This window comes from Dama dama, chromosome 7 (genome assembly GCF_033118175.1).
Source record: "Dama dama isolate Ldn47 chromosome 7, ASM3311817v1, whole genome shotgun sequence".
Taxonomy (NCBI): domain Eukaryota; kingdom Metazoa; phylum Chordata; class Mammalia; order Artiodactyla; family Cervidae; genus Dama; species Dama dama.
The window spans coordinates 12,950,223-12,976,410 of NC_083687.1; the positions used below are offsets into that span (position 1 = coordinate 12,950,223).

General features: G+C 42.0%; 2 protein-coding genes across 9 annotated transcripts in view; one reads left to right on the forward strand and one right to left on the reverse strand.

The window, feature by feature from the left end:
* The window catches only part of KCTD20 (potassium channel tetramerization domain containing 20), a 38,422-nt gene extending 18,375 nt beyond the window's left edge, over positions 1-20,047 (forward strand). For 3 of the 5 annotated variants that reach the window (XM_061146555.1, XM_061146556.1, XM_061146557.1), the window contains exons 2-9: positions 2,409-2,462; positions 5,623-5,828; positions 8,789-9,062; positions 11,912-12,014; positions 12,378-12,498; positions 13,549-13,746; positions 15,137-15,247; positions 16,512-20,047. In XM_061146555.1, coding sequence (XP_061002538.1) covers positions 5,669-5,828; positions 8,789-9,062; positions 11,912-12,014; positions 12,378-12,498; positions 13,549-13,746; positions 15,137-15,247; positions 16,512-16,804 — 1,260 coding nt within the window. In that variant the 5' untranslated portion in view covers positions 2,409-2,462; positions 5,623-5,668 and the 3' untranslated portion in view covers positions 16,805-20,047. The remainder of the gene's footprint in view (positions 1-2,408; positions 2,463-5,622; positions 5,829-8,788; positions 9,063-11,911; positions 12,015-12,377; positions 12,499-13,548; positions 13,747-15,136; positions 15,248-16,511) is intronic. The other 2 variants (XM_061146558.1, XM_061146559.1) reach the window with 1 other exon arrangement.
* A 1,183-nt stretch (positions 20,048-21,230) lies between these two features.
* Positions 21,231-26,188, reverse strand: part of STK38 (serine/threonine kinase 38) — a 44,243-nt gene continuing 39,285 nt past the window's right edge. For all 4 annotated transcript variants that reach the window (XM_061146553.1, XM_061146550.1, XM_061146551.1 and 1 more), the window contains one exon: positions 21,231-25,952. In XM_061146553.1, the coding sequence (XP_061002536.1) occupies positions 25,822-25,952 (131 nt within the window). In that variant the 3' untranslated portion in view covers positions 21,231-25,821. The remainder of the gene's footprint in view (positions 25,953-26,188) is intronic.

Here is a 26,188-nt window from a genome sequence, read left to right on the forward strand (position 1 = left end):
ATGACTATAACTCCTATTTGATAAGAACTACAGCCAACAATGACCCTGGAAACTACTGATTTTTCTCTTTAATTTCTGACAAGCAATAGAAGGAAAAACTTCTGGAATCATTACTGGATGAAAGGCAGGATGATTTGGGGGAAGCAGTATGATTAGATGAAAAGAATATGGGAATCAGAAGACCTAGATTTGGAATCTATCCCTGCTTCTTAGCTGCAGTTGTGATTTAGGCAAAGCTGCTAACTTTTCCAAAGCCTGTTGTTTTTTTCCAGCAGTGAAGTGAAGATAATTACTGTCTTTTTCGAGGGTTGTTTCAGTTTCAAATAAGATTAGATTTCTGAAAGTTTCTTTGCAGATTCTATGGCTTGGGAATAACGATAGTCAACTTTATTGAGTACTATGTGCCGTGCATTGTACTAAGCACTATAAGAAATTGCCTCATTTCTTGTATCAGCCCTGTGTGGTTAATGGTTATCATCCTCTCCTACAAGTGAGGAAATTGAGACATAGACCTAGAAGCCTGCCCAGGGCAACAGCTGTAAGAAGTGGAGCCATGATAGAGAATCATATTTGGGGAGCAGTGTAGCAAGAGGTCTCTAAGAAGTGTTCATCTCAGCAGTCTGCTAGACTTCTTTGATGAAGACAGCAAGTATGAGGGAAGGGAGAACCCAGTGGAAATAACTTAGCAACAAAGGTCTCTTTTCTTTGTTAAATTATTATGGGTTTGGGAACATACTGTAGGAAAACTATAGGATTTAGAAATCATACGGATAGATTTTATATGGGCTTATTAATACTGGAGTGGTATCAATATTTTTAGAAATAATCTAGAAAAAGAAAAACCAGAAAACAGAATTTCTTCTGAGATTTGAACATTAAGAATACACATGCAGTGAGGGGGGGACCGGGATGGGGAATACATGTAAATCTATGGCTGATTCATATCAATGTATGACAAAACCCACTGAAGTGTTGTGAAGTAATTAGCCTCAAACTAATAAAAAAAAAAAAAAGAATACACATGCAGAGGAGGTGAACAGAAAATCTTCAGTGGAGTTGGGTTAAATATATATCTACCCAGAGTCCATCTTGAAGATGGCAGGCTCTTAGCCATCAGTAACATCCTAGTAGGAGATCATGTGGACATTTTAGATCGTTCTCTATCACTTCTATTGTCTCTCCTCTCACCTTCACCCCTTTTTAACCTATTCCCAGAGATCCTGGGTATCATCACCAGAGAGCATATGTGAAGCAAGACTGGAAAACCTATTCCCCTTTAATAGAACACATTAGCAGAGTTCTTACTGTGAAGTAAGAAAAAAGCATAATGGAACTAGAACAAAGTCAATGATAAGCAGTTAACATAGTTAAGCAAATGTAGTGGTTTTCACATAAGAGCAGACTGAAAGGACTAGGATTTGTCAGTCTGGAATGAAGGTTTGGCAAAGAGGTAATTACTTTCTGAATTTAAGTGTGGAGTATAGATGAAGGGTGGATTGGTTCGTTTACCAAATTCTGTGGCATCTTGCCTCATCTTTACCATCCAGCTTTTACACAGGGAGGAGGCATGGTCCTGAAGTATAAAAGGATCCTACTTTGTAAAAGATCATTAGCAGTCTGTATCATTAGCAGCCCTTGTATCATTAGCAGTCTGAAAGCATTATGCTTTTGAGATATATCCATGTGAAATTTGGCCCCATAGGCATTCCAACTACATGTTCAAAATCTGAATAGTTCAGTTGCAAGATCTGAACTCAGTTACACAAATCACGTTTCCATAATTTGTTTTCGTCATAAATAATTGATTAGAGGGAATTGCAAGTAAAAAGAAGAAAATACATACTTATTATGGATTAATACTTGAGATGACTATGTTCTAGGGAGAAACCAACATGGCATTTTTTTATGTGCAAAGACTATATGGAGAAAATTCCACCATCAAAGATTGTATGCAAATTTTCCAAGGTGGGGAGATTATAATAAAGGTTTTGCTGTTCCGGGTCAGCTAGAGCAACACTTAACAAAATAGGGGCCTTCACAGGAGACCTATGAAATAGATAAATAATAAAATATATATATTTGTGTAGCTCTTTAGAGTGTTTAAAAAATGCTTTCACATACTGTGTGGAAGTGATGCTTGAGCTGGCTTGCTGGATGTTTATTTTGTTTCATAGGTATACAGTCAGAGTTCCATTATTTATATATCTCTAATTCCTGGTTCTTTTCTGAAGCAGTCTCCTCAGTTTCTGTTAGGTGTACCAGGGGCGCGTCATGGTCCTTTGGTTCTTGTCGTTGTACAGTGCTATGACGTTTAGATCTGTGCTGGCCACAAATAGTTTTGTAGCAGTGGAGAACTATATTGTTCAAGTGCTTTGCTTATTTCTTTCTTTCTTTTCTTTTTTTCTTAGATCTGTTCTGAGGACCAAGATGCATTTGGGGGATGGTTACAGAAATGAGCCATGGTAGGCAATAAAAATACACATTCAAAGTTGAATGAAACATCCATCCCGGAAGGGGAGCAGACCCTCACCATAATGTTGAAGCTCACTGCCCCGTTATTTGTTGAAGAATTCAGTGTCTGTCAGTTTGTTTCTTAGGTTTCATAGATCAACAGTTTTCTTCTATCATTCTAGGATTATAGAAGAATTAGTTTATAAGGGACTTTGAGAAATGACAGTGGTTTCTTAAAGTACGTACCATTTAGCATTAATCCTGAGATGGTTTCTTGGGGGAAAAATGTTTCTAGGCCAAATTCTTTTGGGGAAGCTGCAAATTAGGTCCTCTCTTGGAATTCCATGGTACACTCTAATCCTATTTATTGAAACATTGTAATGGTTAGAAACAACTTAATTCATAGATAGGAGAGCAGAAGCATAGAATATTACACAACAGTTAAAAAGAGTGAACTAGATAGATGTGTCTTCTAACATGGATGGATTTTTAGAATGTTAATTTCAAAAAGCATATTACAGAGTGAGAATGTATAGTTTGTATGTTTTTTACAAATGATATGCTTTTATAGTATACCTGTATAAGGCTTGAATTTTTTTTAAGAGGGAAAATTTTCATGTTTTACTTATAATAAAAATTAACTAAAGATGCTTACTCCTTGGAAGGAAAGTTATGACCAACCTAGACCCTATATTAAAAAACAGAGACATTACTTTGCCAACAAAGGTCCATCTAGTCAAGGCTATGGTTTTCCCAGTGATCATGTATGGATGTGAGAGTTGGACTATAAGGAAAGCTGAGCGCAGAAGAATTGATGCTTTTGAACTGTGGTGTTGGAGAAGACTTTTTTTTTTTTTTTTTTTGGAGAAGACTCTTGAGAGTCCCTTGGACTGCAAGGAGACCCAACCAGTTCATCCTAAAGGAGATCAGTCCTGGGTGTTCATTGGAGGGACTGATGTTAAACCTGAAACTCCAATCCTTTGGCCACCTCATGCAAAGAGCTGACTCATTTGAAAAGACCCTGATGCTGGGAAAGATTGAGAGCAGGAGGAGAAGGGGACAACAGAGGGTGAGATGGTTGGATGGCATCACCGACTCAATGAACATGGGTTTGGGTAGATTCTGGCAGTTGGTGATGGACAGGGACGCCTGGCGTGCTGCGGTTCATGGGGTCACAAAGAGTCGGACGCAACTGAACTGAACTGAAATACAAATAAAATGCTTGTTGAGTGCTTAGCAGGTTACTTTCTTTTTCCTCATTGGAGATATCTGCCCCTGATAATTTTCAAGCATATCTTTCTGTTTATTAATTCATTGTTGTAAGTTAAACTGAATTTTGAGCCCTGGTATTTACAGATTGGGAAGAAAATATTTTCATGATAGTCTATGATAATGAAACTTTTTCACACATTGTAAGGAATAAATGAAGTAACTTAAATAATGGTCTAGTCTATGCAAATTCTCAAGAAATCAGCTTATTCAAAGTTGTTCTGTTCCAAGAGATATTTTAGAGAGCAACAGAAAGAAGTTTGAACTTGGTTCTGGAGCAGCTAATGAAGAGTTAAAGAGCGCAAGTAGACAGAGTGGAACATGGTTCAAAACCAGTTAAGCTGACAGAAGCAGACCGCCTTTTGGTCCTTCCGGCGTTATGAATGCTTTTTCCACTTTAATGGATCTTCTTTATCCTATTCTCTAGACTTGATTTTCATTTTGACATCTTCTGAGTCAAACTTGAAGACAGTGGTGATTCTATTTGACTTTGCCAGTTGCTAGGGATCAATTTTAAGGGGCCACATTTTTTGTGTAAATACATAAATACATTTTTCTTTAAGAAAGGGTAATCTGGAAAAAACTGTAGCCATATGTCAGGTTTTCCAACAGAACGTTCACTTTATCTCCTCAGTGTGCCTTACGTTGTAAGAGCTTTTGTTTGACAATTTTAAGATTTCATCAACTGTGAAAGTGTCTCTTTAAAATTATTTGCTTTCAGGCATCTGTATTGGCTCCTTTTTTAAAAAGGGCTCTTTATTGATATTTCGTGCAAGTTAAAACAGGACTAAATGATCAATCAACTTTTTGCTCAAAAATGTACTAATATAGATTATGAAGTTATTCAAAATTGAATGCACATTTTAAGTGTTTATTGGCACCTCTACATGCTTGCATGTCAGGAAATTCAGAGTATTATTAAAACATGTTCCTGATCTTAGTGACAAAACTTCTTCCTAAACATAACTTCTTAAATCTATGGCTGATTCATATCAATGTATGACAAAAATCCACTGAAATGTTGTGAAGTAATTAGCCTCCAACTAATAAAAAAAAAAAATAATAACTTCTTCCTCCTGTATTGTTTTCATGCAATCCATATGCATAAAAATTGCTAGTAATATGTTTCTTCTACTAGAATACCTGGTGGAACCTTGTATAGTATAAACTGTGAAAGTGCTGAGTAGGGTGAATTTCAGGAATGTTTTCAGCAGTTGGGCAGCCCCAGAGAATGGGAAGGCTGCAGGGCAGGGTGATCACCTAGAAGAGAGGTGTGAGGCAGCCATTCTGCCTAAGCAGCGAGTGCGTGGCACAAGGCATCCCCTCAGGAGGTGGTGGTCACGATGGTTGTGCACTGCTCGGGAGAGTTAGTCTCATAACCAGTGACATCTTGGTGTAATTGAGATAGGGGTCAAGCATAAGGTACAGAAAGTGAAAGAGAGAACTTATAAAGGAGAACTTGGGCACCATACGTAAACTTATTATTTCAAAAAAATTATTTTTAGTGCCCATGACTTCCGGTTTCAACTGTCATACTACCATTGTAGTTGTGATTCTCATTTCCTAGTGCTTAACTGTTGCGGGAATGTATGTCTCAAGTTTTTGAGACATATGGGCTAGTTTTCTTTAATTGACAAATTGAACTCTGTCCCTTACGTGAATCTGTGGTATAAACACCACCAAGTTATTTTGCCACCAGTTAATATGCAGAAAATTATTCCCTAGTAACAAGTTTATCAGTATTCTTAGTGATTTGGTAAAGATAACTTAAGTCAGCCCAGTTCCTCTCAGTATAATGTTTAAGATGTCAGAAATGTTTAAGATGTCATTTCTTCTCAAAACAAGAGTAAGAACTGGCTGAGAGTTCTCTAGTTCTAAATCATGCATATTCCTGTCTTCCAGGATTTCTCTTTGACCAAGCAGACAGTTCGGGATACACAGTCCAAGGATGAATGTTCACCACGGCACTGAGAGCGACAGGTTATTGCGGCAGGAGGCCAGCTGCCTGATGGATGAAGCTTCAGCTGCAGCTCAAGAAAAAGAAGCAAATAGTCCAGCTTCCTCTGGTCTTCAAAATCTTACTTATCCTCTAGGTCCCAGGAATGATGGTATGATGATTAGCTTCCTTGATTTCGTCTGGAGGGCTTTCTGACACCTGAGCACCTGTTCTCCCAGAAGGCATAAATGTTCTTACTCTAGATAATATATCCAGTTAATTGGCTTAGCTTACATATCACAATTATATAAAGCTATTACCAAAAAATCTCCACTTTAAAAAAAAATTTATTTATTTGGCTGTGCCGTGTGGCACATGGAATCTTAGTTCCCTAACGAGGGATGGAACCTGTGTCCCCTGGATTGGAAGCATGGAGTCATAACCCCCGGACAGCCAGAGAAGTCCTTTTTTAAATTGAAATATAGTTGCTTTAAAATGTCCATTTACTTAATCAGTTTAGTACATCTAACTTGGTGATAATAGTATAAGAAAAATAGTTTCGGGTTTGGAGATTCACATTCTAGCTGTAACCATGAATGAGCGCCTTACTCTTTCTGAGCCCTGCTTTCTTAATCTAGACAAGGATGTTAATATTCTCCTCACCTCGCAAGACTAGAAGACTAGTGAGTTAATGGATGTCAGGGCTCTTGATAAGTTGTTAGGTTCTTTTTAACTTTTAATAAAAACAGTAGCAACAATAATAATAGCAGTTACCGTTTATTGAGCACTCACTGTGGTAAAAGTTTATTTTTTTTAGATCAAGGGTGGCAAACTGACCAACTCTGAACCACTTCCTATTTTATAAATAAAATTTGAGACACAGCCATCGTGCCCATTTGTTTACATGCTATCTATCTATGGCTACTTTCCTGCGTTGTGGCAGAGTCTGACCCACAAAGCCAAACAGAATTACTTTTTAGCTCTTCACAGAAAGTTTGCCGATCCCTGCTTAGATTAATCTTTTTACAGATGGGGAAGCTGAGGCTTCAAAGGTTATTAGTAACTTGCTCAGGTTCACACTGCTAAGAGGTGGGGGCCTCGGAGTTAAACCTGTGTCTTTCTGGCCAGCCTTTGCTGACAGAAAAGCAGAGTGTACCTGCCACCCTAGAGTGCCCATTACAGAGAATTTATGCAGCGAATCTCCTCCTGCTCACCCAGTTAAGTAGGACGGAACCTGAGGCATCCTTCAGGAATCAGTCCAATTTAATTGCCTCTTTGCTGGGGGAAAATCAGTGTTCTGCAGAACTGAGTTAAATTAGGTACCTAGTTTCATTTTTAAAAACAGCACTTACAGTGTTGAAAGCCTGTCTTGGTGATTAAAGTTTTTCTTGCTACAAGCTTACCCAAGGATTGTGTAGAAACTTAGCTCTTGGTATCCAAACAGAGGGCCACATTGAAAATTTACCAGAGGCTATAGGATATGAACCCTAAACAGGTTTTTGGTTTAATTTTGGTTTCCTTTTCTCTAGAAGCAAATGGGGAAAAATCAGGTATACTCTAGCTAATAGTTTATTTGGTTATCTTCAGTGCCTGAAATAAAACTAATTTCTCAGAGGTCATGGGCAGTAACCCTGTTCATGAATTATTGTAAACAGATTTACAAGAAGTGAAGTGGGAGTGAGACATTAAATTCTACCTATAACGTAACATTTCTTTCTAAAAAAGATTGAAGAAAATTTAGGAAAATGTTAACTAGCCAAATCCAAGTGATGTATACATACTGTATTAACTCTAGGTTTTGATATATTTGAAATTTTTCATTAAAAAAACACATTATTTTTCATTAACATAAAATATACTAGGAGAGCTCCCTATTTAAAAGAATTTTCTGGGACTTCCCCAGCCATCCAGTGGTTAAAACTCCACACCCCCACTGCAGGGACTGTGGGTTCAATACCTGGTCAGGAAACTAAGATCTCAAATGCTGCATGGTGTCGCCAAAAATTTTTTTTAAAGAATCTTCTGGTAATCATTTTGAAAATATTTTCTGGAAAAAAAAAAAAAATTTTCTCCTTAACGTCTTCTATATACAGCCAGATTTCAGATATCTAGTTTTCAGCCTGTTTGCGTGATGTGGTATTATACATTTTTAAGTGCTGTTGCATACTTTATTTCAGTTGATAGTCAAACCAATCCTGTGAGGTAGATGGAGTGAACGTTATTTCCACTTTACAGATAATGAATCAGGTTTAGAAAAGTCAAATTCTTTAAGGAAATGGCTCTTTGGTGACACTAGAACAAAAACTTTGATTCCATGAATGAATTCTAATCCAAGACCATTTGCATTGGAACTTTTCCATTGAGAGCAAGATCTGTCTGTTCATAAAATGGTGTTGGTAATGTTAGGATTCCCCTATGCATAATGAAAAATGCATTTTTCAATGAATTTCTAGGAAAAGTGGGGCAGTTAGAGACTATCACTATCCTTTTTGGAAAATAAAACTTAGAAATGTTTTTAAGAATGTGGGAAACTAATAGTGTTGGCTAATGAAGTTATCAAGTTTCTTAAATAAAATGCAGGAAATATGGGTGGTATTTAGAGATAGAAGTGAAAATGAAAATAAAGTGCCTCTGAAACAAGACGAGCTGAGGTTTAAAAATATGGCAGAGGATTGCTTGCTTCCCACAGAAATTCTTTTTCCAGTGTTCAATGATTTTATTTTTTGGCCATGCCCCATGGCTTGCAAGATCTTCCTTCCCCAACCGGGGATCAAACTTGGGCCCCCAGCAGTGGAAACAGCGAGTCCTAACCACTGGACCTCCAGGGAATTTCCTAATAGTTACATTTTTAGAGGGTGGGCATTACTGCCTTCATTGCCCTCTCCCCAGCACACAGAAACACACACAACACAGAAGAAAAAGCTGATGGGCATCCATTGTGAGTCTCTAGTTTGTTTTTTCTTTAAGTGCTCTAGACAAGAGTTTTTGTCTTTGGATACCTAAAGTTTGGGGATTTTTTTGTTTAATGTTTTTTGTTCTTATTGTTTTAAAAGGACAAGGTTTACTTTTCTCCCGAGGCTTTTTGCTGGCTGTCAAGTTATTTTGGTTTGTTTGTATCCTGTGATCTTTTAGACCTTCCACTTGACTCTGCCTCTCAGCCAGCAAATCTTCCGTTCCCTCACATGATGTCACTTCCCGAAGATGTCAAAGGCTCTTGCTTCCAAAGTGGGAATAAACGGAACCATGAACCCTTCATTGCTCCAGAGCGATTTGGAAATAGCACTGTGGGCTTTGGCTGTAATGTTCACTCTCAGGCACCAGAGAAAGTGACACTTCTTGTAGACGGCACACGTTTTGTTGTCAACCCACAAATTTTCACTGCTCATCCGGATACCATGTTGGGCAGGTAATTGATGATAATTTCCTTCCAAATTCACTCTGTTCTCTATGAATAGAAATACCTGCTGTTTGCCTTGCATTAGATGTGAGAATGAAAACACTGAATTGCTTACTTTTCTACCTTGATACTTTTGTGAAACAGCATAAAAACCTTACATGTGTTGGTGATTTTGGGGGGTAGGTACTTTCATTTACAAAGCCAATATAGAGAAATGAGCCCCCACAAAGGGGAGTGCAGAAGGTCCAGGTGGCATCAATTTCTAAGACCTCCATCACTAATCAAGTTTTCTGAAACTGGACCTTTGTAGCTGACTGTTTTGTGTGATGATGGCTCTCTCCCTTCTTCATGTTCCATTCTCTGTGCTGCTTCATTCAGAATGTAGTCTTATTCTCCCCTCAGCATCTCCTGCCTCCAGCTTTTTATGACCCGAGTTTAAGAAAAGGAAAGCATCTGTTGAGGAGGATTACCATCCCAGAAGTACTCTTAGAGCCTGGGCTGGGAGTGAGGAGCTCTCCTTCTAGCCAGCTGTACACACCTTAACGTGTAGAGCAGACTGGGATAAGAGTAAAATAATTTGAGTGTATACGCACACAAACATTTGGCTTTTCATCTAGTACTTAATAGTGGATCTTATCTAAAGATTTAACCTCTCTCCAGACTTGGAACTGATTTTAACTGAATTAGAAATCAGAATGGACCACACCATTTGCTGAATTTTAGGCTAAGTGAAATCTAGCTATTCAAATGTGTGTCTACTTACATATATGCAAATTCATGATGAACCAGCCAGTTTTAACTGGAGCCAAACCTATATATTTCTTAAACATATGACTTAAGATTAAGCAGAGACATTACTTTGCCAACAAAGGTCCGTCTGGTCAAGGCTATGGCTTTTCCAGTGGTCATGTATGGATGTGAGAGTTGGACTGTGAAGAAAGCTGAGTGCCGAAGAATTCATGCTTTTGAACTGTGGTGTTGGAGAAGACTCTTGAGAGTCCCTTGGACTGCAAGGAGATCCAGCCAGTCCATCCTGAAGGAGATCAGTCCTGGCTGTTCATTGGAAGGACTGATGCTGAAGCTGAAACTCCAATACTTTGGCCACCTCATGAGAAGAGTTGACTCATTGGAAAAGACCCTGATGCTGGGAGGGATTGGGGGCAGGAGAAGGGGACAACAGAGGATGAGATGGCTGGATGTCTTCACCGACTTGATGGGCATGAGTTTGAGTAAACTCTGGGAGTTTGTGATAGACAGGGAGGCCTGGCATGCTGCAATTCATGGGGTCGCAAAGAGTCAGACACGACAGAGCAACTGATCTGAACTGAAGATTAAGCTAGAACATTAAAACATTTTCTAAATTGGCCCTGTTTTATCAGACTTGACTTCATGTCTTCAGTCTTGATATCTCCACCACCACTTCTCCCCAGGTCCCCCAAAAAAGGTGCTCCTTAGGGTAGGCTGTCTGTCTGAAGTAGGCTGCCTCCAAAAGTAGTGCTCAAGAAAAGAAAGGCAAGCGTTTTCTGGGTAATAGATGCCTTTATCTAGGTGGCTCATCAATGAGTCAGCCGAGGTCATGAGTTCTGAGAGTTTCTTGGGTTTGTTCTGTCCTGTGGCTACATAAAGGATTCATATCCCTGGCCACTGAGCATCAGATGTGGGCCACTAGTCACAGGGGGCAAGCTGAGAAACAGAATGATTAATGGAGATTCACGCCACTCCTGGATGAATGGCTCTGAGGTGGGGTTATATTTATGGCATGTTGTTCACTATTTTGATTCATTGCTGTCTCAGCTACACTTCACCCAAAACATTCGAGAAAAAAGTCAGCATTCTTTGAAGACTACTTTTATCAAATGGATTTTTTATGTACAGTTTAGAGATTTGGAGAGCATGTGACTTTTTTTCAGACCTTGGAAAGCAGCCAGTTCAGGGTGGAGCATAACAGTTTTGAACAACCGGACAGCAGGGCTTCCCAACAGGTTAAGGAAGGGAAAGGCAGTGAGTCCCCATGGGCGGACTGACGAGCCCGCCCGCCCTCCCTGTCCTCTGTGCTGGCTTCTCCTTCCACGGCTCCTGCACAGACACGCAGCAGGGGCAGGAGGAGTCATGGGGCCAGTTTTTCTGGAAGGGATCTGAGAGAGGGAGGAGGGATGGGACAGACGAGTATAAAAGCAGGGTTTCCTCCCCGTGCCTCCATGGCCTCTGAAGTCAGCCCAGAACAGGCCTGCCTCTCTGAAACATGTCAAACTGTTGACGATCCAGTTCTTCCTCTCCTTTTCGGCTTGACCTGAAATTCCCATCATGAGTTACTCCTTAGATTGAAGAAGGGTGTTTTGTCCAGAGCTCGGCTGTTAAAATGTACCAGGAAAGGGAAAGCACTAACGTCTGCACGTACAAATACAGATTCGTCCATCAGATCAGATGTTGAAAAGCAAAACTCAGAAACGTCGAGGCTGGCGTGCTGGATGGGTGCATGCTGGTGGGTGAGGAGGAGGAGCAGGAAGCCTCGGGGCAGGAGACACTGTCACCCGGGAGCCCGGTGCTCCGGAGACTTTCCAGGCGCCAGCTCCACGGGTGCCGCTGTGTGTCAGAAGCTCACTGCCGGTGACCTGTGGAGGCCGCTTTGTTCCTCGTTGCAGTCAAACACTAAAAGCAACTGCTGCCTCCTTTCTCTGTCTGAAGGGAGTTTCCTAAGACTTAAGTGTGTCTTACAGGGGTTGAGTCCTGGTGCTCGGTTTTAAAGTTACATTGTAAGAGAGGAATGGAGTCTTCCAGGATAAGGTGAAGAAGGGAGAAGTTTCATCTGTGGAGAATCCTGCTGGAGAGGGTAACACCGTTGCCTGGGTATCTTTCAGGATGTTTGGACCAGGAAGAGAGTACAACTTCACACGTCCCAACGAGAAGGGCGAGTATGAGATTGCAGAAGGAATCAGTGCGACTGTATTCCGGACGGTGCTGGTGCGTAGCGACCTCTTGTTCCATCCCCTTCCCTGGGGGCGTGTGTAGTCAGAAGCCTTCAGAGTTCCATCAGACTGTGCTCTGACTTCAGGGTTTGTCGTTTCTAGTTATTGCCTTTCCTGCTTTGTTTTCTCTTCCTGTAATCCTTAAGTCCTTCTTGCTTGTGTGAGCTCAGTCAGGTATCAAGTTGTGATTAAATATGTCAAGATGGCCGGGAGCCACTTTACTGTCTCATGAATCACCAACTTGGTGGTAGCTCTACAGTTCAGCACTGTACCTGAACCAGGAGTGAATGAGTCAGGGTTGAAGAGGGACGCTTTCATTTTGTTCTTTGACTACATTTCCTCTTTTTTCTCTTTATAGGATTATTACAAAACTGGTATCATCAGTTGTCCTGATGGCATCTCTATCCCAGACCTTAGAGATACGTGTGATTACCTCTGCATTAACTTTGACTTCAACACTATCCGATGTCAAGATCTGAGTGAGTACAGGAGGAGCTGCCAACTGCATTTGAGCAGCTAAACTTTGAATTTGCTTAGAATTGACATTTTTATTACTAAACAGAAAGCATTTCAAGTGTGGGTTGGAGATCATCTGCAGAAAAGAGACATGGTGCTAACCATTCCCTCTCTTGCTTCAAAACTGTGAGGAAGTAAACACAAGAACATGAATGGGTTCTAAGGCTAGCTTGACCCCGTTGAGTCACCAAGCTAATTGCTTCTTCTCTTGGGACTGCGGTATCTCAACTCTTTAACAAATAAGGATGCTCATCCTCAGATGTGAGGGAAGGTTCACTGATAGTCACAGGACATAAATTGGCTGGTACGTCTTACAGTTTATCATTAACTTAGTGTTCGTTAAGTGCTTTATAGATGTGAACTTGCATTAATTTTCACAATTAACCCTTGAAAGATGGATGATAATCTCACTTAACAAATGAAAAGATGGAGAAATTGGCTTGTTCAAAGCTGTAAACTTTAAAGCTGGGATAACTGATTGTCTGGATGCTCTTATCATTATCTAAACTTTGTAAAATGATTTTAAAATTCATGATACATTTTCCTTCATATTCCATGACGTTCTCTGGATGTGTGGTTTCTCCATTGAGTCTAGTACCCACTTAGAGACAGTCCTTTGGTGTCTCCAAACCTTAGATTATTCCTCTCCTGTGGTACTCTAAATTGTAGTCCAGAGCATCTTCAGAAGAGGTGCTATAAAGAGTCATGCCCAAATGATGGTTCTATCTCTTACAGAATTAATGCTTATGTTCTGACATTGCATGTTGAAAAAACCTCAACTGTTCAGAATGCTCAGGGTTTATTAAACAGGAGATTGGTAGAATGTGTAAAGCATGTAACAAATTCATGATAAAGCTTAATTATCACCTCAGAGCAGGAAACATTCTCTGCCTTGAAATGAGCCACTTTTCTGGACCTTACCAATGATAATAGCCGTTTACCTCATAATCTTTTCACTCCAGTAATACCTGCATTTGAGCAGAGAGGATGTTCACTTGCATTTTGTCTCCCAGGTGCTTTACTGCATGAACTGTCTAATGATGGTGCTCACAAGCAGTTTGATCACTACCTCGAAGAGCTGATCCTGCCCATCATGGTGGGCTGTGCCAAGAAAGGGGAGAGAGAATGCCACATTGTCGTGCTGACGGATGAGGATTCTGTGGACTGGGACGAAGACCACCCCCCACCCATGGGAGAGGAATATTCTCAAAGTAGGAGCCCCCTGCATGGTGTCGATGTTTTCAGCAAGAAACGTGCTGCCCAGAGTCGGAGCTAGATCTTAGAACCAGTGGGCTGTCACTGGGGAGCTGGTGGTCAGCACACTCACCTGGATGGTCAGTCTGGTGACGCAGGTCTTCCGTGCTGGGGAGTGTGTGAGCATGCCTGTGCTTCCCACGCCTGCCCCTGGTGTCCCTGCTGGGTCACACCGAGGCCACACGTTAAGTGGTGCTGTCATTCCTTTCTCCACTTGTTCCATTTTTAAATCCTTTTGAATTGGTAGTGATTCAAAATTCAGAAAATACAAAAGGATATACATTGAGAAGTTTTCTTCCCACCCTGCCTCATCCACATAGTTTTCCTCTTCAGTTTCTTTCATATCCTTCCAGATTTATTCAGTGCACATACATAAGCAATTATGTACATGTTTTTTTCCCCAAAAGATACCATATTGTAGAGGCTATTCTATATCATGTCTTATATTAAAAAGCTTCTACCATCTCTTTAATGACTGTATAGTATTCCATTGTATGATTGCCATAATTGATTTAACCATCCCTTTTGTTGACCATTTAAGCTATAAATTATGACCGATGCTCCAGTGAATTATTTTTAAAGAAAGACTTTTCACACATGTATATCTCTGTAGAATAATATTCCTAGAAATAGAATTTCTGTGTCAAAACCTTTGTGGTTTTATGATTTTAATAAAATTTGCCAAATTATCTTCTCTAAAGGTTGAGCCAGTTTATAGCTCACAAAACAATATGATGAGTTTATTTTCCATTTTTCACCAAGACACAGTTTTACTGAAATTTTATATTTGCCACTCTGGTACGTGAAAGACGGCATCTTGCTGGAGTTTTAATTTGCATTTCTTAGTCCATGAATGAGACTGAACATCTTTTTAAAAGCCATGTTAATTTCCTTTTCTGTTAACTGTAATCATGCCTTTTGCCCATTACAAAGTTGGATTGTTATTCTTTTACTTAGTGGTTTGTAAAAGCTATCTTTGTGACTACTCTCTTTATAGATATCAAGGAAATTAGCCCTTTGTAATAAGAGTGGCAGATATTTTTCTCAGTTCGTTGTCTTCTTAGCTTTGTTTGGTTTTGGGTAAGCAGAGATTTTTTAGTTTTTCCTTTATGACTTCTAGGTTTTATGTCATATCCAGAAAGCCTTCCCTACCCTGAGACTATAAAAATTTCTTAACATGGTTTCTTATGGTTGATTTATTATTTAACATTTGCTCTGTGATCCATATGAATTTTTTGGCATCAGGACTCAGGTCATTCATTAGTCTGAATCTGTTAGCTTATCTCCTTTCTCTTACAGAGGTATTCACTCCATGACTAACCCCAGACTTATTTTTTTCTTTTCCAGTTCTTTATAGCTCTAAGCTCTACAGATTTTTCAAATACATTGAGAATCGGGATGTTGCTAAAACAGTGTTAAAGGAACGGGGCTTGAAAAACATTCGCATTGGAATTGAAGGTAAAGAACAACCCCGTCAGTATCCAGCTTGCATGGCTTGTGGATATAGTCGGATATGTGGCTGTCTTATGTCATTAAAACCTGGTTTCTGAGGGCCTAGAGAATAGACGCACATGGAAACCACATTCCTACCCTGTGTTTGTTTTGCCCGTACATTTTCTTTTCATTTCCAGTTGAAAATGCTTTAAAGCAGCTGTAGGAATAAGTGCCAGTTGACTGCCTCGATACAGAGCAGTCAGGGCAAAGGACACGAGGGAAATGCGGGGCTTGTGGGCTCACCACGTGGGAGGGTCATGTTTAGTCAGCAGTCCTGGTGAGGACCTTTCTGGGATCTGAAAGGGTCCTTCTGAAAACTAACTTAGAGACTCGTTTTATTCTACTGCATACCTCTGAGGAATGTCTGGGTGTATTGACAGACCTGCTTTAAGTGATTTGAACAGTGACTCCCAACCTGTGATCTCCATGGAAGCGTGTTGGAGACTGACTTGAGAGAGTGCGGAAGCCATTCTGGTCTCCCCTCCGTGGGTCTTTGACACTTGTTTTGCTGCTGTAGCTGTCTCAGTGTTGCCCTCAGAACCTGTCACTGTGTCTGACTTAGGTTGGAACTTAAAGTTGGAAGAGATTTTTGAGATCCATCTATTAAACCTCTTTCTACTACATCCTCCTTTATCTCTTTGATAACTATAGGGACAGAGGGAGAGGGGTCACTACATTTCGCAGAGTAGCCCATCATACTGTCCTACCATGAGAACATTCTTCCACAGTTAGTAGATTACCTCCTCCCTCTTCCGTCTTCCTTCTAGTCCTAGTCTGCGAAGTTGAATAAGATTTCTCCCATTTCCATGTGACAGCCTTTTAGATACTGTAGGCAGCATCCCAGTTTTTCCTTTAGGCTTAAACATTTCACATTTCCTTACCTATTCGTACAGAATGCCCTCTAGGCCATAGAATGAGAGGGCCATAGTAGCCATGCCACAGTAGGACTTTTGTTCTGTAGTGTTGAAGCCAGTAAAAGACTTCTGAAATTAGTAAGAGGCTTCTCCCCCTTCCATTAGAAAGAATACAGTTTTTGTTATTTCCCTTTCAGGGACAAGACCTACTTAACCTGGGCAGCTGGGGCTGGGGAATATGGTCTCCTCCCTGTGGTTTTCACATGGTCTTGAGACTTGGGAGGAAACTGATGTGGTTAGAAAGAAGGAAGTATGGGAAACTCGAGTGAGCAATTTTCTGGGGTTATGATGGCCTTTTTTCCCCCCCGTTTCAGGTTATCCTACCTGTAAAGAAAAAATTAAGAGGAGACCTGGCGGCCGGTCTGAAGTAATCTATAATTATGTGCAGCGCCCCTTTATCCAGATGTCATGGGAAAAAGAAGAAGGAAAGAGTCGCCATGTGGATTTCCAGTGTGTTAGAAGCAAATCCCTCACAAATCTAGTAGCTGCTGGAGAAGATGTCTTGGAGGACCAAGAAATCTTAATGCACCATCCACCCCAAGTGGATGAACTTGACCGGCTGAATGCCCCACTTTCTCAGATGGCTTCTAATGACTTTCAGGATTAGGGCCGGCTGTGGGTCTGTCCCTCTGCAGGCCTTGTCTCTGTGTGGGATGCCCAGCCAGTACTCCCCTGTTTGTCTCACTGAGTAGGAGACATGCTTCTCCCCCATCCTTTCCTCTTCTCCCATAATTAATCTGTATCCTTTTCAGTAAGCCTGTGCCTCCAGCAGAGGATGAAAAAGCACTCGCTGGTAATTAAACTACCAGCTTTGCAGCAGCCCTGGAAACGAAAATTTGGGGTCTGGTGCTGTTCACCAAGTCTGCATAACTGCGGAAGCAAAAAAGGAAGTCAGGACTCCTGTTGCCTCATATTTGGCAAAGCAGTTCTTGTCCTTCACACTCTGTTCTTGGTTGTTGTTTTGTTTAATACCAGGCGAATTACTTAGCAGCAAGGGACCAAACTTAAAAGGAGACAATCTATACCTTCTACAAACAAACACTGATGGGATGCCCATTAGAGGTTAGTGAAGGTACCATCCTGGTGGCATCTGTGCCCAGGCTGCATCTGGGAAGAAATAGGCTCTTATGCAAGATGTTCAAAAGGAAATTCTTAAGAGCTTCAATTCAGTTTTGTTTTTCATTATAGCAGTGAACAATCTAAAACCTCACAGATTCTTTGACAGGAAGGATAATGCATAACAGTGTTTATGAAACATTAGCTGCAAGGTTTTTGAGCCTAAACAGATTATTATTGGAATGAAATTCACAACCCAAGTTGAAGAAACTCTCCAGATCAGACCACTTTGATTCTCCTAGCTCGGAATCTGGTGTGAAGCTGTAGCCTTCACCCTAGGCTAGCATGTTGCTGTGGGTGTGTCTCGGAGACCTCAGATATGACTTAACAGGCTTTTAAGATGTGAGCAGTAAGTTTCCAAAAGTGCTCAAGTTTCTCAACAGAAAGACTAGTAAGAGCTTGGGAAGGAGGATTGGGGATGAATCTGATTGGGGAAACGTCACCTGGTTAGGCTTTGTCCCAGTGTAGGATTTTTCGTTGTATGTTCATTTCATACCTTGGAATATTTTAGGTATCGAGTTATTTTGATTTTTTAAACAGCCTGTCAGTTGCTCACACACTAGGTAGGAAAACCATACCAGTGTCAACCCCAAAGGAAGAATGGGTAGAAGGGAATCCAGCTTAGTGATCTGATTGCTGTCGGCTCTGTGTTAACAGAGCGTGGTCACTCTCTGTACTGATGTCCCCGTGGCTGTGAACTGGAGAGCTCGATTCAGAGTTTACAGCCAGACACATCTTGAGACTTTCTCCCATTTTGTGGTAGAGGTTGGCCTTCCAGTCACCGAGCCTGAGCATTTAAGAAGGGACACAGCTTCCTTCAAGTTCTTTAAGAACAGGCCTGGTTTTTTTAAATTCCATATGATACTGTGTCTCATATTTCCATAAGATGCTAGTAGGGAAGCTACTCAGTGCCATTTTATGACTGCCCTAGTAGCAGTCCTCCAAAGGTAAAGTCAGGAGTATGCAGACAGCTACTCTTTCCAGGCTTGATGAACAAGAGTGTTCTTAAGGCGTGTGTTCTGTGCATGTGACCACACATCAATGCTCTGTTGTTATTCAGAAAAATTAGTAGCAAGGGGTTAAACTGAGCCATCCCCCAGCTACAGAGTCACTCTGATGAACACTGGCATCTGTTTGTTTGGCTGATGGCCAGGGTTGCTGTTGAGGGTTCGTGTTATTTTGTAGCCCAGAAGGTAGGTTTAATCCTGTGAAAAGAACTGGCTCACATGTGAGGTCAGGCTTGGCTTTGACCTTCCTGGGACTACATTTACACAGATGAGTTGACCAGCCCAGATTGTTTAATGGTGCTTCCTTTACAGTTGACTTCCATGCCATCACAAAGGAAACTGGAGTTAAACTTTTGTGTAGTCTGTAGTAACTATGTGTAATTTCTGTTTTATAGCTTACATATTAACATTTAGGGGTAAACATGTCTTAGCTAACACAATTAGTCCTTGCTTAGGTAAAAGGCTAAGTATGAAAGTATGGCTTGTACTTAATACTCTGCTCTGTGTAAATAATTTAATTTCCTCAGGCTTTTAAAAACTAGGTCTTCTTCCCCCAGAATTGGGTTGACATGCTTTTGGACCCAGCGCTTCAGGTGTGAGCGAGCTGGAAATGCGTGGAGGTGTCACCAGGGGGTGGTGGCTGGGGGGCAAGCTGGGCCTGCAGGCTCCCTCTGGTGGAGAGGGTATCTTCGGCGGCCCTCCTCTCCGGCCTGGAGTGAAGCATTGCTCTGATTTGGTGGCTTCTCTCAGCCACAGCTGCTGTCCCCAGGGTCAGGACATCCCACAGTGGCAGGACCTCACAGTTCTCGCAGGGCCAAGAGCTGGGTTACAGTCACTTCTGTCAGGAGTCAGCTACTGGCCAGCTGGGCAAGAGGTGTTTCTCATGAAAAAGGTAGCACTCAGGTTTGGTGTTTTTTTCCTAAGTGCCTAAATAAGAAAGCCAGACTGTTTTTGTACAGAAACATTTTCATAAGAAAATGGTTTTGCCCAGACTGTCTTATTCAGAGGTATCTGTGTCAGCAAGCAGATAAACCTGAATTGAGGTTTAGGATCTGAGTCTGTGTGTGCATCCGGTCATATATAGCTGATTAGGAAACAGTTGCCATTAAGGAACTGAATGCAGGCTTGGAGACTGTTAAAATGTGTCTGAGATGACTTAATGGTTTCTCCAAAGTGGAGAAAAGGTATTAAAAGAATGACAGAAAAAAGGGTAAGGGCGCTAGAAAGTAGCTTAATTTATTGCACAATATGCAATAGCCAATGCTGTTTTGAACTAAATTCTGTGTGGTAACCTAACGTATGCAGGTCTGTGAAAACACTGTGGAATAAGCCCAGGAAGGATGGACAGTGTTCCAGCTGGTCCTCCTCTGAGGAAACACAGCCAGAGTGTGATGGGAGACTTTACTGAGTAATAGTCAATAGAAAGTTGAGTCAGTCTTGGTGATTTACTCAGTGCCACTTCTTGCCATCATTTTGAAATTGTTAAACTGGGCATAGTTCAGCAAGCAGACCTGAGGCCTTTGTGGGAGATGGAGCCGCGTTCGTGCTCTGGTGGGATACCCTCTGCAGGAGAACATGACATTTCCTCTTTAAGGCAAAATGCTCGTAGGTTTTGCCTCTTTACTTTGTATTTACGTTTAAAGTTGCACTTGTTCACCTACCAGTGTTTACGAAATCCTTATATTTGGGATGCTTTTTCTATAATAAAATGTTATTGTTTGTGTCCATGTTGTTTTTGTTGCTGCTGTTTTTAGCAGAGACTGGGTTTGGAGCTGACAGTAGCAGCACACAGGCTGTCCCGGAGGGTCTCTTCCTTTCCTGCGGCAGCTGGGAGCTCACCTGCAGCCCATGTCTGCTTCGCCACCCTGCGGTTCCTTGTAATTCATAGGTTCCAGAGCCCTAACAGTCTGCCTTCTCAAGTGTCTGCTTAACTTGCATTCAAGACCACTTGAACCCTCAAATCCAACTAAGTAGGACCCCACAAAGCCAAATGTAAAATAAGGTAAGACAGCTCATATCTCTGCTCTAATTTTGGTTTAGAGCAAGTGAGGAAACACGGCAGGAGTGAAAGGCAGGTAAGAAGCTGGGTCCCTGGAAAGCACTGCTGTGGGCACCTTGCTCCTCCTCTGCTCTGTCTCGGCCTCTTCCACTCTGGTGCCTCCTGGACTCCCGCTCACTTCGCCTGGGAGCTTATTGGTGATAGTGATGACTTAAAGGGTGCTAAGCAAGCTGGCCTCCCTGACAGGCCTGCCCTTAGCAGCACAGAGGTTCAGATCATGCTCTGAAGACATGGCCTGTTGAGTATGTTCAAGGGCAAACACTGCTTAATCATGGGGACACACTGCCTAGGACACAGTTCCTCCCTTCAGAGGGCTTTTATAATTGCGTGGAGAAGACGGATCCATAACTAGTTGAGGTCACTTGGGAATCCCAAAAGGGTAGAGTACCCAGTTCTTACTATGAGGATTAGAGGAGAGTTCAGGATTCTATGCATGATATGTGAACCAAACTGTGAAAGACAAACATAGTGGTTTTGGATCCATGAATCTAAAAGGAAGAATTCCAGACCAGCTCAACTGTGTAATCAAAGATGTGAAGGTGAAATAGTTGCCTACTGTCATGAGGGAAAAGGACGGGAGCATGCAGAAATGAGGCCAGAGTAAGGAAGGACCCCTGTACCTCAGACAAGGTGTTTGGTCTCATTGCATAAGCTATTTGGAAGCCTTAAGGGTTTTATCAATAACCTCATATATGCAGATGATACCACCCTTAAGGAAGAAAGTGAAGAGGAACTAAAGAGCCTTCTTTGATGAAGGTGAAAGAGGAGTGAAAAAGCTGGCTTAAAACTCAACATTCAAAAACCTAAGATCATGGTGTCCGGTCTCACCACTTCATGGAAAATAGATGGGGAAACAATGGAATCAGTGAGACTTTATTTTCTTGGGCTCCAAAATCACTGCAGATGGTGACTGCAGTCATGAAATTAAAAGATGCTCCTGGGAAGAAAAGCTACGACAAACCTAGACAGCATATTAAAAAGCAGAGACATTACTTTGCCAACAAAGGTCTGTATGGTTTTTCCAGTAGTCATGTATGGATGTGAGAGGTGGACCATAAAGAAGGCTGAGCACTGAAGAAAGTGGTTTTGAACTGTGGTGTTGGAGAAGACTCTTGAGAGTCCCCTTGGGCTGCAAGATCAAACCAGTCAATTCTAAAAGGAATCAATCCTGAATATTCACTGGAAGGACTGAAGCTGAAGCTCCAATACTTTGGTCACCTGATGCGAAGAGCCAACTCATTGGAAAAGACCCTGATGCTGGGAAAGATTGAAGGTAGGAGGAGAAGGGGATGACAGAGGATGAGACAGTTGGATGGCATCACTGACTGGACGGACCTGAGTTTGAGCAAGCTCTGGAGTTGGTGATGGACAGGGAGCCTGGCATGCTTATGTCCATGAGGTCGCAAAGAGTTGGACAACAAAGAGTGAGTGAACAACAATGGGTTTTATGCAGGACAATGACATGACCAGATCTGAAATTTAAAAGAATTTCTTTGGCAGCAGGGAGAACAACAGACTTGAAAGGGGAAGGAACAGGAACAGAGAGGTCAGCTAAGAGACCACAACAAAGGATCCAGCAAGGAATGATGAAGTCTGGCAGGATGGATGATCATGTTCAAGAATTATACATGTTCACTGATGGGAGTTGTGTAAGAAATTTCTGGCGTGGACAGCAGGAAGAATGAGCTAGAAAGACGCCGGTGGGAGCAAGAAAAGCTCCCTAAACAGTTTGTGCTTGTAAGAGGCCTTCCAGGTGGTAGTTTCTGATAGGGACTTGTTATGTGGGATCCAGAGTTCTGGGGAGATATTCTGGGCAGCATGGTCATTTTGAAGATCTCGTCACAAAAATGGCAGTTGAAGCCACAGTATGGAGGAAGTAACAGGAGTGAAAAGAAGGCAAAGGCACTGTTCTGAGGAGCCCCAGCACTTAGGCAGAAGTAGAACTACAAACATAAGTCAAAGAGGTGAAGCAGTTGTTTTTAAATCAGCAGTGAAAGGGCCGCAGAGTGGTCAGGTAGATGGGGGCTGAAGAGAAGCCAGTGCCTAAGGCAGTTAGGACACCAGTGGCCAGAGGAATGATTTTAAAAATTAGTAGCATGTTTTGCACATGGGATAATTAATACTAACACATTTCATACAACTGGAAGAAACCAGAAGCAAGAGGGAAGTGCAGTAACACTGAGAAGTGTTCTTTAAAAAGTAATACCTATTCGTAGCTCCATGCCTCTGTCACTGCAGGGGAGCATACCTACCAGCCTCCCAAATCCCGGCCTGCACTTTCCCCTCTGCTAAATCACTGCTACTTATAAACATCTCTGAAAGTGTCCTCAACCTTCCCAGGAACTCAGGGTTGGCTTAACGGTACTGTTACAGCAACACTAATATAGTAGTAACTTTACAGTTGATGCCACAATTCTCTTGAGCCAACTTGCTGGCTGGGAACTCTCCTCACACTGATCTGTGGTTCAGAACCATCGTGGGCTCCCTATTGCTCCCCTGTGTGCCTGGGACTGAGCTCTCTTATTTTATGGATGCTTAAGTATTAATGTGGGCAAGATGTTTATCTCTGAAAATATGCCTGAAAAGCATTGTAGAGCCTAAGTCAGTGTTGGCTTTGATAGACGATTCCAGGGAAATGTTGCTGACTAGGAAAGGAAAATACCATTCACTGAATCCTTTTTGCATTCACTTAAAAACACCATTTGGGTGACACACAAAGGCCGAGAAGAGAGTAACAGAAGGTGATCCAGGAAATACATTTTCCAAGGAAATGATTCAGAGAAAGAGTATTAGCAATCAGTGGCAGAGGATTCTTATGTTATATAGATGAGCACTAAAATCAGCCATCTGCTATTCAGTGCCTATTAATCCCAAAGGAATTTGCCTCTTACTTTTGAAAGTAATTCTTAAATAGGCACTGAAGAAAATTCTGCTGTACTCCTGAATCAAGGAGACTGAATGACATCAGTATTCGGTTTCACTTTAGTACGTGGTACAGTTAAGGTCTATTATTTTCTAACTCCCCCTAAGAGACAGAACCCAGAAACAATGGTTCCCGATATTTCTTGAAACTCCTGAGCCATGGGAAGACAACACATTCTGTTTAAGCTGCATTTAAACAGATGCCCGCGGATCCCACCCTGCTTGCTCTTTGCCCGCGGCTCCTTTCCTGGACCCAGAGAAGACTCCTCACTTACAGGTCCCGAGCAGAGCCCTGCTCTGGTGGACTCCAGGAGCTGAGGTGTCCATCTTGGGAGCTTGTGGGAAAAACGGGGCTGAGCTACAAACAGCTGTACAGAGTGTCCTTTGGTCAGCGGGTCTCCCCTCGGCCTTACTGCACTGAACTGCAGGAGTGCCCGCCGCCAGGTGCAAGGAGCAGAGGCTGGGGCCGGCAGACGTCTCTTCACATGAGCTCCAGTTCAGAAGGGCAGGCTCCCATCTTCCCTGAGGCAGTAAAGCATTCTGCCTAAAGATGTTCACTGTTCCAATGCTTTGCAGACAAAGGGGTTAGAAGCCGCCAGCACTCTGCCTCCGTATTACAAGCCACGTTTGCTTTAACACACACATATTTATACAGCTGTTTTCACACAGTTTATTCAGAAGTTTAGAAGTTAAAATGTGGGCATCCCCCGCCCCCCCGCCCAAGAAAAATCATTCCATGCCAGTTTCCAACATACAGACTATCACCCCCTATTCTCATTACCCATGCTCACCACACACTCTTGCAACACACATGGGGTCAAGACCCCAACTACTGGGTAATCCAAAGAAACTACATAGTTACGCAGAAGACTCTCACATCCTCTTCACCAGCAAACCATGAATGAAAGAATAAGGGGCAAACACATGATCTTCATCCAGAGTTAGTATTTCCCTAAAATTCTTTTTCCTTCCTCTAAAGCAGTTTCACTTACTACTGTCACTTTGATATTCCTTTTTTTTTTTTTTTTTTCCCTGAATGGCTAAGCTAGAACATACTTTCCTTTCATAGCTGATGTTTACAACCTCAAGACTGGCAGGAAGCAGTCTCCCAGTTGTGACTTGGCCACGACACTCTGCAATATGCAGAGTTACCACATAGGTGCAAACGACGCTTTAAGAGTCATCAAAATTTTTTAAAGCAGTAATGCATTAATATGGAGCCTCCACATTTTTCTGATGCAGCAAAAGTTCTCTAAAGGTGGTGGCAGCTGTGAAAGAAAAGGCACTTTGTGCTAAAATTCAGAGGGTCCCTCTTCAGAGACCACCCCAGCAGAGAGGCCTGGTCAGCCCAGGCCTGCAGGTGACCCTTTAGGGTGGAGAGGCCCATCCCCCAGGAAGGCATCTGCAAAGGAAAAATTTGTAATCATGATTCCAAGGCAAAATGGTTCCTTAAAGTTGGAAGAGAAGAAACACTGAGAATACAAATACGGTCACGCCAGGGACTGAGGAGTGAACTGTACAAGCATCTGCAGGCTGGCCCTGCACTGTGTACTGGGCTGGCTCCCTCACAGCTTGCAAGGAGGTCCTGGAGACAGAACAGGAGCAGCACCTTAGCCAAGAGGGTTCCAGGCCGCCTGCTTCTGCCCAGGCTGCCCCTGATGTGTTCCCAGGAAGGAGCTGAGGTCCTGTTGGCAGCACTTGTGGGTGTTGCTGGGCCATGGCAATATCCAAAGGGATTTTCTGATACAGTCGTGAAGAGAAGGTGAAAATTTTCCACATGATCTGCGACTCCTTGGTGATGCCCAGCAGCCTTTGGCCTTCTAAGAGCAATGATGGATCAAGCTGGCCTCCTCCATCAACACTCAGAAAAGCAGCAGGAGTATTTTAGATGGGCAGGAGCAAATAAATCAAAATGGATTGAGAGTCTTTATCCTAGTACCATAAATAAAGTGCACCATGATTGAAGGCTATAAAAAGCCATTTGCCAGAGGCTGAGGTCCGGGGAGAAACCACCATAACCATCCATTCAGAATGGTGGATCATTTCCTTCAGCCAGAATGCTGGCTGCTGACGCTCTTTATTGCTTTATTTCCTTTAGTACTACGAACTTTTAGCCGTAAAGAAGAAAAACACTTGGTGGGCTTGACAGGAAGCATGTCACAGAAACCCAGAACTGGGTGATAATAAGTTTATGTTACAGTCTCAAGTTAGATGATGGCTGTTTTTCCCCCTTTGTTCTGATGAACTTAGGAAAATTTGAGGTTTTTTAAAACATCAGATTGGCTCATGATGCTTCTAAAGAAGCAGGACAGCTGTTCATGGCCAACACAGTAGAAACAGTTGTCTTTGTTCTACCAGTCATCAGATGTGTTATGGAAGAGAATCCACTTACTATCACCATGTTCACCACGCTGGTGGGTTCCATAAGCTTCCTGGAAACTCTTTCAAAAGTAGGTGAGAAGAAAACCATGATGTTGTACAAAGAACTCTGCTCGATTTAGGATCCCTTTTCAAAGAACACTATTTTGCTGCTTTCATGTAGGAAGGTATCGCCCCCCGGGCAGTCAGGCCCTCAAAGCGCTTGTAGGTGTAATTGATGAAGACCCAGTCTTTGTTCTTGTAGTCTGTCTCAGGGTGATTACTTGTTGCCACTGGGAAAGAAACAGATGTGAGAGTTGATTCACGGCCTTACCCTGATGGACTGACTACTCAGTACTGAAGATGTGACATTCTGGAGAACATTCTGCAGATTTTCTACATTTGCTTGCCTATGTTCCTTGAACCTCATATTTTTCACAATATTTTTAAAGTTTTATTTTCCCATTTCTGTCATTTCAGGTTACCTAACCTTTGATTTAATAAAGAGAGCAAATCTTTGTGGTTGAGC